The sequence below is a fragment of the Corvus hawaiiensis genome, chromosome 3 (genome assembly GCF_020740725.1).
Source record: "Corvus hawaiiensis isolate bCorHaw1 chromosome 3, bCorHaw1.pri.cur, whole genome shotgun sequence".
Classification (NCBI taxonomy): Eukaryota; Metazoa; Chordata; class Aves; order Passeriformes; family Corvidae; genus Corvus; species Corvus hawaiiensis.
In genome coordinates, this window is record NC_063215.1 from 6,396,631 (window position 1) to 6,412,449 (window position 15,819).

A 15,819-nucleotide genomic window follows, 5' to 3' on the forward strand; every position below is an offset into this window, starting at 1 on the left:
AGGGGGTTATAATGAGGGCAGTGATGAGAGGAGAGCTGAGGGCCTGATGAGAGGGCCGAAGGGGGTCTGGCGAGGTGGGTGAGGAGGAGGTGAGGAGGGGGTAAGGAGGGCGCGACGCCAGAGCGGTGCCGGGGGCGGACCGCGTCCTGAGGGGCGGACCGCGTCCTGAAGGGCGGACCGCGTCCTGAAGGGCGGACCGTGTCCTGCGGGGCGGACCGCGTCCTGAGGGGCGGACCGTGTCCTGAGGGGCGGACCGCGTCCTGAGGGGCGGACCGTGTCCTGGGGGGCGGACCGCGTCCTGAGGGGCGGACCGCGTCCTGAGGGGCGGACCGTGTCCTGGGGGGCGGACCGCGTCCTGAGGGGGGCGGACCGCGTCCTGCGGGGCGGACCGCGTCCTGAGGGGGGCGGACCGTGTCCTGCGGGGCGGACCGTGTCCTGCGGGGGGCGGACCGCGTCCTGAGGGGCGGTCCCGGGGCGGGGCCAGTTCCCCGTGGGGGCGGGGCCCGGGCGGTGACGTCACCCCCGCCTGGCAACGGCGTGGGGGCGGTGGCGGCGCGTGGCTCTCGCGGGACTTGGCGCCCCCCGCGGTGGGCGGGGCGGAGCCGCCGGTGCCCGAGCTCGGCTGAGGCGGCGGTGGCGGGAGCGGCGGCACCGGACCGGGCGGGACCGGACGGGCGAGTGGCCCCTCTGCTCCGGGCCACCCGCGGCTCGGAGCCGCCCCTTCCACGCCCGTAGCGCCACGGATGGAGCCGCAGTGCCCGGCTTGAGCGCGTCGGCGGGACCCGGAGCCGCTCCGCCGAGCCCGGGCGGGCGGGCGGGCGCAGCATGGGTGAGCGCGGCGGGGAGGGCGGCGGAACCGGCCCCTCTTCCCGCTTCTCCGGGGTCGCCTTCGCCGCCTTTGTCTGAGGGCAGGGCGCGGACGCGCGGGTCCCGGGGCTGCTCCCGAGGTGCCCGGGGCGGGAGCAGTGCCGGTACCCGGGGGCCGGTGGAGGAGCTGCCGGGCCCGGCGAGTGCGGCAGGTGCTCGGTGAGCGCTCCCTCCTGGGAGAGGCCGGGGCCGCTCCGTCCCGCCCGGCCGGTCCCGGGGGGCTGCGGAGAGGCCCGGGCCGGGAGGAGGCGCGGGGGGTTCCGCGGGTTTCGGTGGGGAGAGCGAGGTGTACAGCAGTGCTCCGTGCTGCTTGGAGGGGAGTGGCTTGGTGGAGCATAAAAGTTTTTATGGTTAAATCCAGCTCTTTCGCATTTTTTTTTTCCCCTCAACTCAGCGTGAGTTTGAGCTGCGCCTTCGCCCATTTCTCCACCAAGGCGAGAGGCAGTCACTGTGTTTTAAAGAGAGGGAGTGTAAACCGACTCGGAGTGTTCCTATGTTCAGGATGCGCCAGTTCAGGTTCACACTGGAAACAGTCAGTTGTGATGGGTCTGGTTTTTAATGTAGCGTCGGCATAGGGAAGTATGAACGAGTGACTTAGTCGCCACTCTTGAGAGCCCTCTTTGCTTACAGTGACTCCCCCTTTATAGAGACTTCGGACCCCACTGGCCTCCAAAACGGTGCGTGGATTATTTTGTCTGTCTCTGATATTTCCACCCGTGCAGTACCCCCTGCTCTGCTGTGCTGTGTAACACCGGGGTACTCGAGGAGGGTGTGTGTGCACGGGCGCAGGTGGCAGTGGCTTCAGTGTCGTGTGTGCTTATGCTGCTGTGTGCAAACATGCTGCGTCAGAACGGGAGTAAAGCTTTTTAAGTGGAAGGATACCTGGGTTTTGGATAGCTTTTCTGCCTCCCCGTTGTGTCGAAAAATGAAGAAATTCAGAGTGTGCAGATCAAACGTGCCGTTAGTGAAGCGAGGAACGCTCCTCCTGGCTGGTGTTCTGCTGATTATCAGGATCTGCTTTCAGTGTGTTCGTCTCAGTGGAAGTTGTCTTACGTGGTCAAAGCACACTTAAAATTAAATCTGAAAATATAAAATGAAATTAGTGTTTTAAATTCTGGTAGAAACCAAACATCTCACTTTTTGATGCTTTTTGTAATCATTCAGAATAGGTAAGACTTGTTTTTTATTTATTTTTGGGCTGCATTGTCTTATTTGCAAGTGAGAAATGTCTGCCCAGGTCATTGTAGTGGCCTGTGATGATAGTTCCTAACGCATAAAGGCTTAGTGTGTTAATTAAACATATTGAACTAAGGCTGCAATGCGGAAATGAGAAGTACCTCAGGATTGACATATGGTAGGTTTGGGTTATTAAAATACTTAGTATACTCTATTAATGTAGTTAGGAATACTGTAAAAGGACTGAGTCCAGTTCATAATTGTATATGATTATTGTATGATGTGGTTTTGTGTATTTTTGTCCTTAAGTTTCCTTTTCTAAAGGAAATACTCTTCTGTTGACAGTAATGAGCATGTTACTACTGCTCCAGAGATGACTGAACTGAGTGGGTGCACACACTGTGTCAAGTATTGCTGTTGCATGGGTTATTTATTACCATAACAATTTGTGTGTATGTGCAGTTATAGAACAGTTCCTGCTAGGACAGTGGCCAAGCTCTAGAAAGGATTGCAGAATAATCCCAGGGCCTTTTAAACGGATTTTCTCTGAAGGTGGTGTCCTTTATTCCGGTTTCCAAGTATTTCTTTCTTGTGGTCAAAAGAGGTGGAGAATGTACAATAAAACATCACTGAAAATAAGAGAAAAACAAGAAGTAACTGTAGCTTGCTTTGCACTCAATGTATTTAGGGGGTGCCTCACAATTTACCTTGAGAAGTCATTAGCTGATTATTTTATTACTGGCGTCATGGTAGAGCTGGCTCTTGATAAGAGATTGTTTGTCTTTTATGTCAGCTTGTGGAAGGGATTTTATGTGTAAGAGGTGGCTTAGAGGGGAGCGTTGAGGTATCTTTGATGAACTCACGGGTTTTGGAAATTTATGGAGAAGTAAGAACAGGCCAGTATGACTCTGGAGAAACCAAAAGAAGGGCAGAAGTACAGAATGCCTTGGAAACAAGTTCTTTCATGTTCTTTTGGTAGCTGGAAATTAATGTTCCAAGAGCACATGTTGTTCAGGTGTCTGAAGGATGGGGAGGGGGATGTGATCAGAGGTGACACACAGAAGACCATATAAAGTTACTGGTAATGCCCAGCGACACCCTTGAGCCCTGTCACTATAATTCTTTGCCTTCTGCACTTGATTAATCGTGTGTATGACTCTAGAAACAGCTTGATAAACAGATTACAGGGAAAAAATGCATTCAGATGTTCTAGGGGGAAAAGACTTTATTTGATTGAATTGTCTTTTGCTGTTTTGGGTTGATAGTCACTTGAAAAGAGGTAGAGCTGTGTGTATCAGTGCATTGTAACATCTGTCCAGTTTACTTCTATGGCTCAATAACGGATAATTTTCCTAGTTATAATCGATAAATGGTATGACTGCAGCTTGCACTTAACAGGAAAGCTTAGCTAAATTTGCAGTGTCCAGCTAATTGTCATATGGCTTTATAACTAGGAAGGAAATGTTCCAGCAGCAGCTGATGAATTGCCATGGTGGAACACTGCAATCCACCGAACGTCTGTCAGTATCTTCTTAGCTATATGCATCCTCCCCATCTTCTTTATTTCCAGAAATTTCTGGAGACTTTCATTTGTGGTTCCCATGTGTTAGTACATTTGAATTTGCTACATTTGATCTTCAGAAAAATTTATGATTTTGGAATACTTTAAAAAGCCAGATATACTTCTTCATTGCCAACAGAATAAGTAAAAATATATTTGGTCTACGGAGTAAGTTCATCAGACATTAAACTTGTGTGAAACCTTCTGCTTACTTCAGCTCCATGTTGGCAACAAAAAACAATCGATAAGGTTTTTGTAGGCAGACTGCATACTTGTAGCATATTGTCATGGAGACAGCGGCAGTTTCAGTATTCACCAGTAACATTCCAACAACCTGTTAGAACATGACTTCAGGATTTGTTCTTCAATTCAAAAACAAACAAAAAACCTTCACAGAACAAGCCCCCTCTAAAAACCCAAAAATCTACTCCATACACCCCCAAGCAAATGGGATAGAATAGATGAAGAGTCCTTCTGCCAGTGTTTTTACCAAGAAATATGTAAGATGGGACATGCAGTTGAACTTTACTCAGATCTTATTGTAGAGTAAAGTGACTTAATCAAAAGTTCAGGTTGTGAAACCCTTCTGTACTCAGGTGCTTGATGAGCCTGATATTGACCAACTGTACTAGTAGTAGTTAGCAAAGTGGTTTCTTACTACCATTTTCTTTATTGTAGACAAAACTGCAAGAGAGGGTGATGTAAAATTGACCTCTGGAAGATATGTGCCTAAGCTACGGGGAAACCGAATTACAGTAACTGGGAAGAGTTGATGGATCCTGACTTTGGGTCTAGACAGAGCAGAAATCCCATCAAAAGGTGCTAGAAATTCTGTCAGCTCAGCTCTTGCCATTTTGTTTTCCCCAAGAATGTAAGAGCTGCTGTGCTGAGAGTCCTGACTGTGGGACAGTTAGGGAGGAAAAGGATGATACGGAAAGCAGGTTTGTAGTGGAACGATTTTTTTTCTTTCTTTTCTTTTAATAAAGACCCCTAGTCTGGCAGTTAGTAATTTATTAACTTTCTCAGAGGTGTTTGTGGTTTCACCAGAGCTTTTTTATAGATAGTTCAAGTCCCTGGTTGTCCATCTCTAATGGGCACAAAAGAACCTGGTGGCTTTTGCCAAGCACCTCTGTTTGTGACAGTGGGAGTCTCTGTTTAACATGTATGGGAATGTGTGGGGGAAATATGTCCTTTCAGTGTGAGGTTTTTTTTGCCCTAAAATTGCTCTTTGTTCTGCCAGACTCCATTGTATTTTTGAAAAATGGTGGGTGATTGTCTGGTGTGGCTTCATACTGAGAAGTCTCTGTACATCTACTTTAGTCATGTGCCAGTCATTCCAGGTGCTGGTCACCTTTACTGGAGGGTTATTTTAGTCTTGATTGTGTTTTCGTCTTGTTTAGGAGAGTTTTTCATGTTATTCAAGAGTTAACTTAGTGTAGGGGTGCAGTTTTATTTTTGCTGTCTTGGTTTCTTTTGTTTTTCTAACAGTTCTTAAGAGATTTATTTTCAGCTGGGTAGGACTTTGCCCTTGAATTCTCCTCACCTTCACTGGCTTTCTCCATTGTCTGCCTCTGCTTGGGTTTTTTTTCTTAGTGGGTTTTTGTTGCATAAACACAGGAAACGTGTGGTTGGGCACACTGTGCTGTCTGGGGCTAAGTGAGGTGGCTGCCTGGTCTGCCCCGCTCTGGCTGTCACAGCTCTGCTCTTCCCATTCATTTTGCTTCCTTGGAGATGCTGTCACATATGAATGCTGGTCTCGTAGTTCCCTAACCTAGCTTGATAAAAATGATGTTTTAGGAGAGAGCAGCAATGACAATGCTTAAAGTGACTAAAATCATCTTGACAGAAGTGGGTAAGTCAATCAGGTGAAATTTGTTGTGAGTAGGTCTGGGCTGTAGCGATTTCTAGCAGCTGCGGTTGCCACCTGGGCACTTAAAATGTGTCTCTGGTCCACCACAGGGGTTTAGCCTTTTTCTTCTGCTCCTTTTAAAGTGGGTGTCTTTTTTTGTATTATATTTTGTAATGTCGCTAAATTACATTCAGCTTTTTCTTTCTTGACACTTTTCCATAATGTTGCTTTTTGTTTCTGCTCTGAATTTTGATGATCTAAAATGTGCCCAGCTCTTGGTGGAGGCGATGCCTTAGCCTTTGCTGTCCCTTACCTTGGGCGTGGGGTGATGAGAAACAGATTTCCCCAGTGCTGTGGTGGAGGAAGCACAACCCTGCTTGAGCATCACCCGTGGCTGTCCTGGTGCACTGGTGACAGCAGGACTGAAGCACTAAAACTGCCTTTCCATTTGCCTCTTTTCTGGTGTGAACTCTTGCTATGTTAGTAAGTGTCTTTTTACCCTAAATTATTTCCCCGTTTCCCAGCATAATCTTCAGATTTCATTTAGATAATGTGACACCAGCACTGCTATTTACTTTCTCTGACTAATGGCAACAAGTGTTTTGGGTGGGATTTTGTTTTATTGCACTACCTGCATGCAGAATTGACTTTCTTCATATACAATCAGTAGGAAATACTTCTTTTTCAGAAATATTGAACAAAGAAAATGATGCACTGTAGATATTTTTGAACAAAAATTTAAGTCCTGCCACTGCCAGAGTCCTAAATCAGACTGAAGGAAAAATCACAGTATGTGTCTGTCTGCCAAATGAGTTAAATATTTCTGCTTTTGGGGTGATGTACACTGTAGAGTGTATAATACGAGGTAATTTAGAATATTAAATTCACTTTTCTTAAAGGAATATTTATTGCCTATAACATGCGTGTGACCCTGCTCAGCTGGTCAGTGCCTGGTGCTAAAAACACCAAGGTTATGAGTTCAATCCCTGTACGGGCCATTTATTTAAGAGTTGGACTTGATGATCCTTGTGGGTCCCTTCCGACTCAGAACATTCTGTGAAATCTGTATTCGGCCAGGGTTGCTTTCAGCAGAAAAAATGAGAACATAATATTTTGAATAATTAAAGAAATGAAGCATTTTCCTTTAATTTCAGCAGTTTGCACAGTGCTGACCTGTGCTGTTACAGGTGAGCGCTGCAGTTGCTCTCCACGTAGTGCTGAAGAGCTTTGTGATTGCAAATTGAGTTTAAATTTGACATTATTGTTAAAGAAACTCAAAATGAAAGTTACTGCTTTCATTGTTTCAACTAGATGAAGTGTTGCTTTAAATTATTTAAATGGCTTAAGATTGCACTGTTTCTTAACAGGAAATAAATCACTATAAACATGATACTTTTTGTTATTAGAGGCAAATGGTTTTGGAATTAAGGAGTGCTAGGCAATCTCATTATTTTTGCTTCTGCAACAGCTGTGAATAGATTTTTGTGGATGGGAGTTATTAATGATTTTTACTTTAATTTTAAATAAGGCAGTTTTGCTAGAGTTCCTGGAAACTTGCCTGACTTGCTATTTAAAGAAGACTCTTAAGTCATCAGTTTCTGCCTCTTTGGTAAAATTACTAAGTGGTTGGCCTTACTCAGATACTTTTGACTGTGGATATAGTTTGATCTTTTGAAGCTGGCACTGAAGTAAAGTCGCGGCCTTCATTAGCTCTGACTAGTGAGTATTCTCCTCTTCCCTTGCTTGTATGAACCAAATAATCTGAAACTTCCTTGTCTTTCTGAATCAGCTTTCAACCAGGCTGGCTGTCCAGAAACTGAGACTCATGGTTGCAGGAGGAGGGTGAGGATGCTACTGACACTGATACCAGCTGCAGCACTTTTACAGCAGTTGTCAACTTAGCCCTGATAGAAATTTTTGCCTTCCAGTTTTGGCTCTTCAGTTCAATTGTGGCTTTATTGGTAACATACCAGTATACCTTTATTCCTCTTAGTGTGTTTTTATTTCCCAAAGTTGCACTGCTTCTTCATTTTCCAGGAAAAATATGAAAGCAAACTTGTCAGAATGTTTCAAGTTGTTTCTTCTCAATGCATCTTTCGCACGCAGGGAAAAGAGTCTCCATCTTTGCTGCTTGAAGAATTAAAACTACTAGTTTCATGAAGTGAAGGAGAATCTCATCACTTAACTCTGAACTTGTACCTTGAGCTATGAACAGATTTGTTTTAAGGCTGCTTTGCATATAATCTCCCTTCTCCTGAAGTCATGCTGTGGGTGCAGTTTCAGGCTGTGCTTCAGAGATAACTTCAGGCTGCTGCCAGAGAGGGCTCGAGCTGTGCAGTGCCTATGTCTGGCTTGCCCTGGCTGCAGTGGCTGTGAGCCCTGCTGTGAGGGGATGAGCTGGCTGGTGGGGGAGAAACTCCTGTGCCAGCTTTGCCATCCTGTCAGCAAGCTGGATGGCCTCACTCTGGCTGCACTCCTTACCTCCCAGGCAAGAGAGTGGATGGGACTGAATTTCAGGGAATGTAGAGTGTTTTTCCTTTTCCATTTTAACTTTGGGTTACTTTGCACTAGATTCACTCTGAAATTTCTTAAGTTTCTTCTGAGTGTCTATATTAATTGCTCTCCGTAAGTGTTCACAATTCACCAAACTGGTTTTTTCACATCTTTCTTTTTCTGTATCTTTAAAGGGCTTTTTTTTATCCTCCCCAATGCATTTTAAGCCAGGCAAATGTTCCTGTTAAACTGTGCCTCTAATTTGCAATTTTTTATTGATTTAATAATACCTTTAAAGAGAAAATAGTTTCTAAACAGCTAGAACTTGTTACTGAGGTGCCTTTTGTATTTCTGTGGATATTGGTTTTGGTTATCCTCAATAATATATATGTTTTGAGAAGAAGACTGAGTAATATGTAAAAATGTGCCTCTGTCTTTCTGTATCCTGATTTTCTACAGTTGGGCTGGACTTGTAACGTTCTCATTATTTAAATGCTTTTATGGAGTTTGGCTTATTTAGTACTATCAAAAACCAGTAAATACAAGATTAAGAACAATAAGCCTGCCTAAAACCTGAGGTAAATCACATTGCTCTTTGCACTCATTTTAACATCTAAGTGTTTCTGTCAGGGAAGTTACTAACTGCTAGAACAAACTGCCAGGAGAATGCTATATCCATCATTTCTTGATATGGGCAACCCCGTAGAGGATGCAGATATCACTGTGGTCTTTAATCTCCCCTTTTGGCAGGTTTAGTGATCATGTGTCCATGCAATGATGTAGTTTAAGACACTGGCCAGGGTTGAATCTGTCTGGAAGAGAACCAGCTGGCTGATCTGGCAGCAGACTAGACCGACACGCCCTGTAGCAGCACAGCTGTGAGACCCACACAGGGGAAGAAGTAGTGAAATGGGAATGAGTAGGGAGAGACCACGCAGGGTCACTTCTTTAGCCTCAGATTTTTGGAACTCTACAGAGTTCACTGTAGAACTCTGACCTCTATAAGTGTCTAAAGGAGTTGTTCCTGAAAAGCAGAGATTGTCTGTTTCACATCCAAAGAGGTTAAGTGAATAATATTCTTTTGTGAAGAGATGCTGGTACAAGACTTGACAAAATTAGCAGGATTTGCAAGCTGCATGAGAGTGTCTGCAGTGTGGGCCATGCGCTGTTTGTTTGAAATCTCAGTGTCCCAAACAACGTTTTGTGCTGTGTTCAGCTGAGTTAGTGCTGTTCTAGAGCCAGGTGAAATGAGATGCTGTTTTGCACGTGGGGCAGTGGAAGTGCTGAGGTGAGCAAGGCTTTTGTAGTCATGAGGATAAAAGCAAATATGTTAATCCCACGCTCTCATGGGTATGGTAGATAAGGAGACAGCAGATTTTCTTGAAAGGTGCAAACAGCAGAATGTAGCCTTTTTATTAAGGATAAATTACCATGAACTGTGCTGCTTTGCTCTTGAAAATGAAATATGGGGCTTCCTTTGCCTGGCCTGCGTGTTACTGAAAGTAGACCTCATCCTTCAGCAGAAGGAGAGTTTCTGTGAAGGGGAAGATGATACTAAAAACCATTATAATGATACATTCACATTATAAGAAGCCTAAGTATAACAGGGTCTGCTTTCACAGCCTACCAGTATGTTGCAGTGGGGATACTGCAACACGCATATATCAAACCAGGAGTCCCGTGGAAAGGAAATATATATAGACAGACAGATTCTTGATAGCTGTTTCAGAGAGATGTTTATTTCTCCAGCCTCATGGCCGGGGCTCTGCCCAGGAACTGTTCCAGTCACGGGACCAAGGGTCCTTCTGCCCGCGCAGGGAACACAAACCAACCAATGGGAACGAGGCTGAGCAGGGACAGGGAAGCCCCGTGTCTGTGCCCTCAGGGCCCCTCTCCCAGGGCTACACGGCAGGGGAGGGACCCCAACACCTCACCCGTTTTATTTTAATAAAAGGAGAATGAAAACAACTGGATAAACATAACAAGAACAGTTTCAAAACAAAACAAGCCACCCTCCTGAGTCTTTAAATGTCCAAACAGATTCTCTGGAACATCTTAGGGCTGACAGAAGGGAGACAGAATTCTCTGAGCATGCTTTGTGGGGAAACTGAGGCAGGAGAGGGTTTAACTTCTTCCCTCCCCCTTTTCATCCCCCACTCGGCATTGGAAAGGGATTTTTGGGGAAACAATTGGCAAAAGCATGGTTTTGTGAGGGAAACCATGGATGAAAAAACGGATTGGGAATACACTGGGGGTAATAGGACATAGGGTAAAAGGGAAAGGTGGGATTAGGAAAGGGAAACTGTAGGGGGGGCTTACAATGGAGATACTCTCTAACATGACTACGATTTTTTGCATATATACTGCCTTTTACAGGAACACCATCAGGCCCAGTGACCTGCGATGCTTGTAACCCTTTTCTCCCTAGTACAATATTAAATTCCACCACCTCTCCATCTCCCAAGCTTGGGATGCATTTTTCAGGGTTATTCTTTTTAATAGCAGTTCTATGCACGAATATGTCTTGCTGGTTGTCACACCTTGTTATAAAACCATAATTTTGCTTAACATTATACCATTTTACTATCCCTAAGGTCTTAGTTGCTATGATCTTTTCCTTTTTCCGAGTGGCTGCTGTTTTCTGTCTCGCTGCGTCTTTGTTCTCTCTTTCGGTCGCTCCCGTGTTGGAATTGTCGGAGCTGCTGGTGCCTGCGCGCTCTTCCCGGGGTCGCGTTCGGGGCTGTGCGGGCCGGGCCGGGCCGCGCCGCTCAGTTCTCCGTGCGTCGCCTCCTCTGGTCGCAGCTTCGCTGCCGCTGCCGGGCGCTGCACCCACGTCTCGGCCGGGCCCCCCGAGCGATGACTCCCCCGCGCCCTGCTCCAGCGCGCGTTTCGGCTGGGCGCGGCTCCGCTCCACCGCCATCGCCGCCCGCCGCCGCCCGCGCGCCGCCCCTCTCGGCCGGGCGTTCCCGGGGCTCGCTCCACCACGCGCTGCACGCGGCCGGGCAGGCACCGCCGGGTCCCGCCGCACCTCGCTCCGCCACCGACACTGCGGCTCGCGTGGCTCCGCCCGCGCGCGGGAACTGCCTCGCTGCTGCTCGCAGAGCGCTCGGTGCACGTGGCCTGGGCCGCACGGTCCCTGTGCCACGCTTCCCTTCGCCAGGACACAGCTGACATTGCTCAACAGTCTCAGTAACTAAATAATATTCACGAAAATATTCTTCCATCGGCATATATTTTGACTCTAGTATTAACTGTGTCCAAACGGTTTTCCAAAAGCCCTTGGTAAGAATTAAATCCCAAGAAACATAGAAAAAGTTCTTAAACAACCATGCCAGGAAGTGTTTCAGTTCTTTTTGAGCTTGAATCAAGCTAAAATTTACAAATCGTTGTTCAAGAATCATTTTAAGTTTAAGATAAATGTCCATATGCGGCTCTGAGAGCCAAGAGTCTTCCCACGGTTCCTCCATAGTTTAGATATGGAATAGCAAAGCAAAACCAAGAAGAGGAATCCAAAGTTTCCAGGGTTTACTCACACAAATCAGTCGCTTAGGGATCGGGGATCGTTCTGCTCACAAATCTCCACCATTTGTTGCAGTGGGGATCCTGCAACACGCATATATCAAACCAGGAGTCCCGTGGAAAGGAAATATATACGGACAGACAGATTCTTGATAGCTGTTTCAGAGATGTTTATTTCTCCAGCCGCATGGCCGGAGCTCTGCCCAGGAACTGTCCCAGTCACGGGACCAAGGGTCCTTCTGCCCGCGCAGGGAACACAAACCAACCAATGGGAACGAGGCTGAGCAGGGACAGGGAAGCCCCGTGTCTGTGCCCTCAGGGCCCCTCTCCCAGGGCTACACGGCAGGGGAGGGACCCCAACACCAGTATCTGAGTAAGGATGTGGTGCAAGGAGGTAGGGGAATTGGAAACTATCTCAGCTGACACCCTTTGCAGCTTGAGGAGAGCTTGAAGGCATTTCTTGAATCATTGTGTGCTATAGGGCTATGTGTGTAAATTAACTGTATAGGGTTGTCAAGTAAAAGCACAATTAAGAGTGTATAAAATTGCTTCCTCTTATTTCCATGTGCTCTTCATCTTACTAGATGCTTATTTTGTGGGAAGAGAGTTTGCTCTTTCAGTCTTAGTGCTTCATCCTTCCTGAGAGAGAACTATAAGGCACATGTATGGATTGTAATGTAAATAGCTTCTAATATGTAGGTTGTAGAAGAAAACTTGCCCTGATAGATAACCAATAACAGAAAGCCTCAGGCTGGATGAATAGCAGATGAAATAAAGCTGTTTATGAAACAGGAGATGTGCTGAGAGTAGAATAAGATACAGCCTGCCATCTCCATGCAGCAAGGAGACCATGCTGATTTTCCATCAAGATAGAGTTGCTGGATCATGCTGTTCACTGCTGTATCCTGGTTTTTCAGTTCTGAAGAGCGACTGAAGTGGTAAATCCTGACCTCAGTGTTTGAAAAAGTTGAGGTTATATTGCTGACTCTTCCTTTCTCTTGATTTCACTTTTTTTGTTTTGTGTGTGTAGTTGGGTCCCCAGGATTATGCCTGTAGTTGTGAATATGTAGGAACAATCAAGAGTATTTCCTTTGTGTTTCTGAAATCCAAACTACTCCTTCAAATGACCGTGTTGAGAATGGCAGGGATGAGTGTTGGCTTTCTATGAACTTGCCCCAGTTGCTTTGTCTCCCGACAGCAGCAACTGGTATCCCTTGCCCCAGACAGCTTTTCATAAACTCCTGTAAGGCCTCTGATCCCTCCTCAAATTCTTCAAATACCAATCGTTGTGTTACTATCAATTAGCTCTGCAAGACACAGCACATGCTGTAGCTGCTTCCAACCTGCATATTTGGTCATGAGCCAGCCATCAGGTTAGAAGAGCAAGAGTGTTGGGGCAGTCCTGAAGTCTTTTCCTTGGAAAGGACTGAGATTTGAGTGCTTCAGTGCTGACTCTGCAAAAAACCCTAAAAAATAAAAAATGTACAGCTCTTATTTTAGAAATTCTGCTCTTCTGACATGTTTCAGCCAAATGGGTCTAGAGGGGAAGAATTGTTGGGAGTGAAGCAGGAAGACAGGCAGGTAGGGACGCTCACAAAACACTCATTTCTTCAAATGCTCAAGACTATGACCAGGTACATAAAAAACTCCACAGTGAATGGGGTGGGGGATGATTGATGTGCTGCAGTAGTAATGAACTACCTTACTGCCTACCAGGGATACGAGCAGGATAGTAGCCAGCAGGTCATGGAGAGTGGTTGTTCCCCACACCCTGGCACTCACAGCACTGTCTTTAAAATACTGTGTCCAGTTTTGCTCCTCCCTCCCCTCAAATGCAGCGGGAATGCCACAGAACTGGAGAGTTCAGAGTGGTTGGGAGGCTGGTGTATATGGTGTCCAAGAAGTAGGTGGAGCCTGGAGAGGAGAACAACCTATTCTCCTCGGAGTCACAGTGAAAAATTGTGAACCAATGCCTGGAAGTTAGTACTGTGGTAATTCCTATTGAATATAATGTGGAAAAATTATTATGGCAATTTGGTATCAGAACAGGTGCAGGGGGTGGCTGTTTTATCTCTATCCTTTCAAGACTTCTAAAATTTAGCTGGACAAAACTTTGAGCAACCTGATTTGACTTTGAGATTAACCTTGCTCTGACCAGTTTGGAATAAGTAACCTCCAGAGGCCCTTTCAAACCCTGTTTTCCTGTTATTGGAAGCATTGCAAACCATGCAGATTGAAATTGTGATCTTAATAAGAAGTGCTTAAATCCTTCTAAATACATATTGCAAATGGGTATTTGAAAGACTTGATCCCTGAACTTTTGGAACATAATTGACCTAATGAAACAATTTGCCTCCTTTAAAACTGTCTGATTGAGACTGTAGGGTCCCCTTGACCATTTGCTGTTTTGACTGGCTTTTGTAAAAATCCATTTCATAAGGATTTCTTTCTGTGCTTTTCCATCGGAGGTTCAATTTATTGTATTGATGAAAATGTCCACACTAAAAAGTAAGTGAACTTTATGTCACAATTAGTATGACCTGACAGCATGGAGTCAGATACAAACACTTGTTCCTGTTTTAATGCTAAGCATATTTTGTGGTTTTTGCAAGATTCCAATCTGGGACCATTCAGACTCTTGCATCATGTTTGTTTTTAAAGATGAAGGGAACACTTTGTGCATGCTCCGAATAATGCTTTTAAGTTCCTGTAAATTTATTTCAAAGCCAGATTCTTGCCATGTTAGTACTAACTGTCACTCAGAATTAGAGGTGTACCAAATTGTAGGTTGTCTATCAAAGCATTTCTGCATTTCTTTATAGTGTAAAAAGTTTTCATTTAAACCCAAAAGACTTTCAGAGACTTTCTTGTTTTCATAACTCTTGAATTCATAACCTGGGGCTATGATCGTGATGTCCTTTTTGGCTAGGAGAACCCTGAAAAAAAAACCTGCAGGAGGAGCTGAAGCTTTTATAGTAGTGTGGAGTACTGATAGAAGAAAGGAAACTTCAAATACAATTTTTTATTTTTAAGGGGAGTGACTTTGTAAAAAGAGTTCTCAGATAAGCAACAGAATCTTCAGCTTCAAACTTGTTTTTTTGAGCTAATTATCTAATGAAGGCTTTAAAGTAACACCTATAAATATCATGTTGACCTTGTGGTACTTTTACTGCTTATTTGGTGCTTTGGATTTGAAAAAAATATAAATGAGGTATGATTCTTCTGTTCTTCAGTGCTTTTTGGCATGCCTTTGTTTTAGCAGAGTTTGTAATTCGGTGGTTTGTGACTCACCTTGAATGTTTTGCCAAATAGACGTTATAAAATTAAGGGAAGGAACAGAGGAAGAGGCATAAATCTATATATGGAACAGTGTCTGAGTCGTGACTTCAGAAAATGTGGCATGGTTTTGTTTTTTTTAAATACGTTCCCCTGTGCCCTCAAAGATCCCCGGTTTTCTCTGCAGTGTGAATTAGTAGCATTTTTTCACTTCTGCTCGTGGAGACATTTGCTGCCTTTCCTGCAGGTGTCACTTCTCATTTCCAGGCTGGTTTCTTGCTCTGAGCTCTGCTCAGACTGAGGGAAATAGCAAGTAACACAAATCGTCACTTTCTGCTTCATGTCACTTCACAGGCAAAACGTTTTGACCCCCTCTGTCCTTATAAGGTATTAAATACCTGGAGGTGGAAGAGATTTTATTGTAATACTTCCCGTTTCATGCCTTCTGCTGCAAAGGGAGGAGCCCAGCAATTCTGCTCATAGAAGTGAGGGGGTAAATTAAATCCTCAATTGTAACATTTATTAAATTTACGACTGAGCTTAAGACAAGTATTTCTGATAATATTGGAGGAGACATGATTGGTTACTTATTTTAGAGTTGATAAATCTGCAGTGAGGTAACCCTAAAACATTTTTTTCCCATCTGGCTGGCAGTGGTGACTTACCATCTACAGCATACAGTTTTAAAATTATGAGGGTGTTTGTGAAGACAATTTGCTTTAGGTAAGTGAAAACTGAAAAACATTCAGTTTTCAATTGTGTTTTATCATATACAGCGTTAAGCACTACAGTGCACTCCAGAAAATTACAGGATCTTGGCGTAGGAAAATGAGGCATATTTGCATGTTTTAGGGCAGGCTGCTGGGCAGGGTTTCTGCTATACTCTTTAGTTTCCTTCTCAAAGTCTCTTGCTAATTGTACCCAAGCCAGCACAAGAAACTGATGTTTGAGATGGTTGCTGTTAGAATGCAATGAGTTTCTCATTAGTTGAAATAATTTGGGAGGAAAAAGCATACATACAGTTTTCAACTGTTCATTTTCCTAATTATTTCAGGCATTCTTACTGGGCCGTAAAATT

The 15,819-nt window shown here is 45.0% G+C and overlaps 1 protein-coding gene across 2 annotated transcripts in view; it reads left to right on the forward strand.

Annotated features, from left to right (window-relative positions):
• The first annotated feature begins 602 nt into the window (after positions 1–602).
• Positions 603–15,819, forward strand: part of LOC125323090 (CD2 associated protein) — an 82,072-nt gene continuing 66,855 nt past the window's right edge. The window contains exon 1 of one of the 2 annotated variants that reach the window (XM_048297681.1): positions 603–829. In XM_048297681.1, the coding sequence (XP_048153638.1) occupies positions 826–829 (4 nt within the window). In that variant the 5' untranslated portion in view covers positions 603–825. The remainder of the gene's footprint in view (positions 830–15,819) is intronic. The other variant, XM_048297680.1, reaches the window with a different exon arrangement.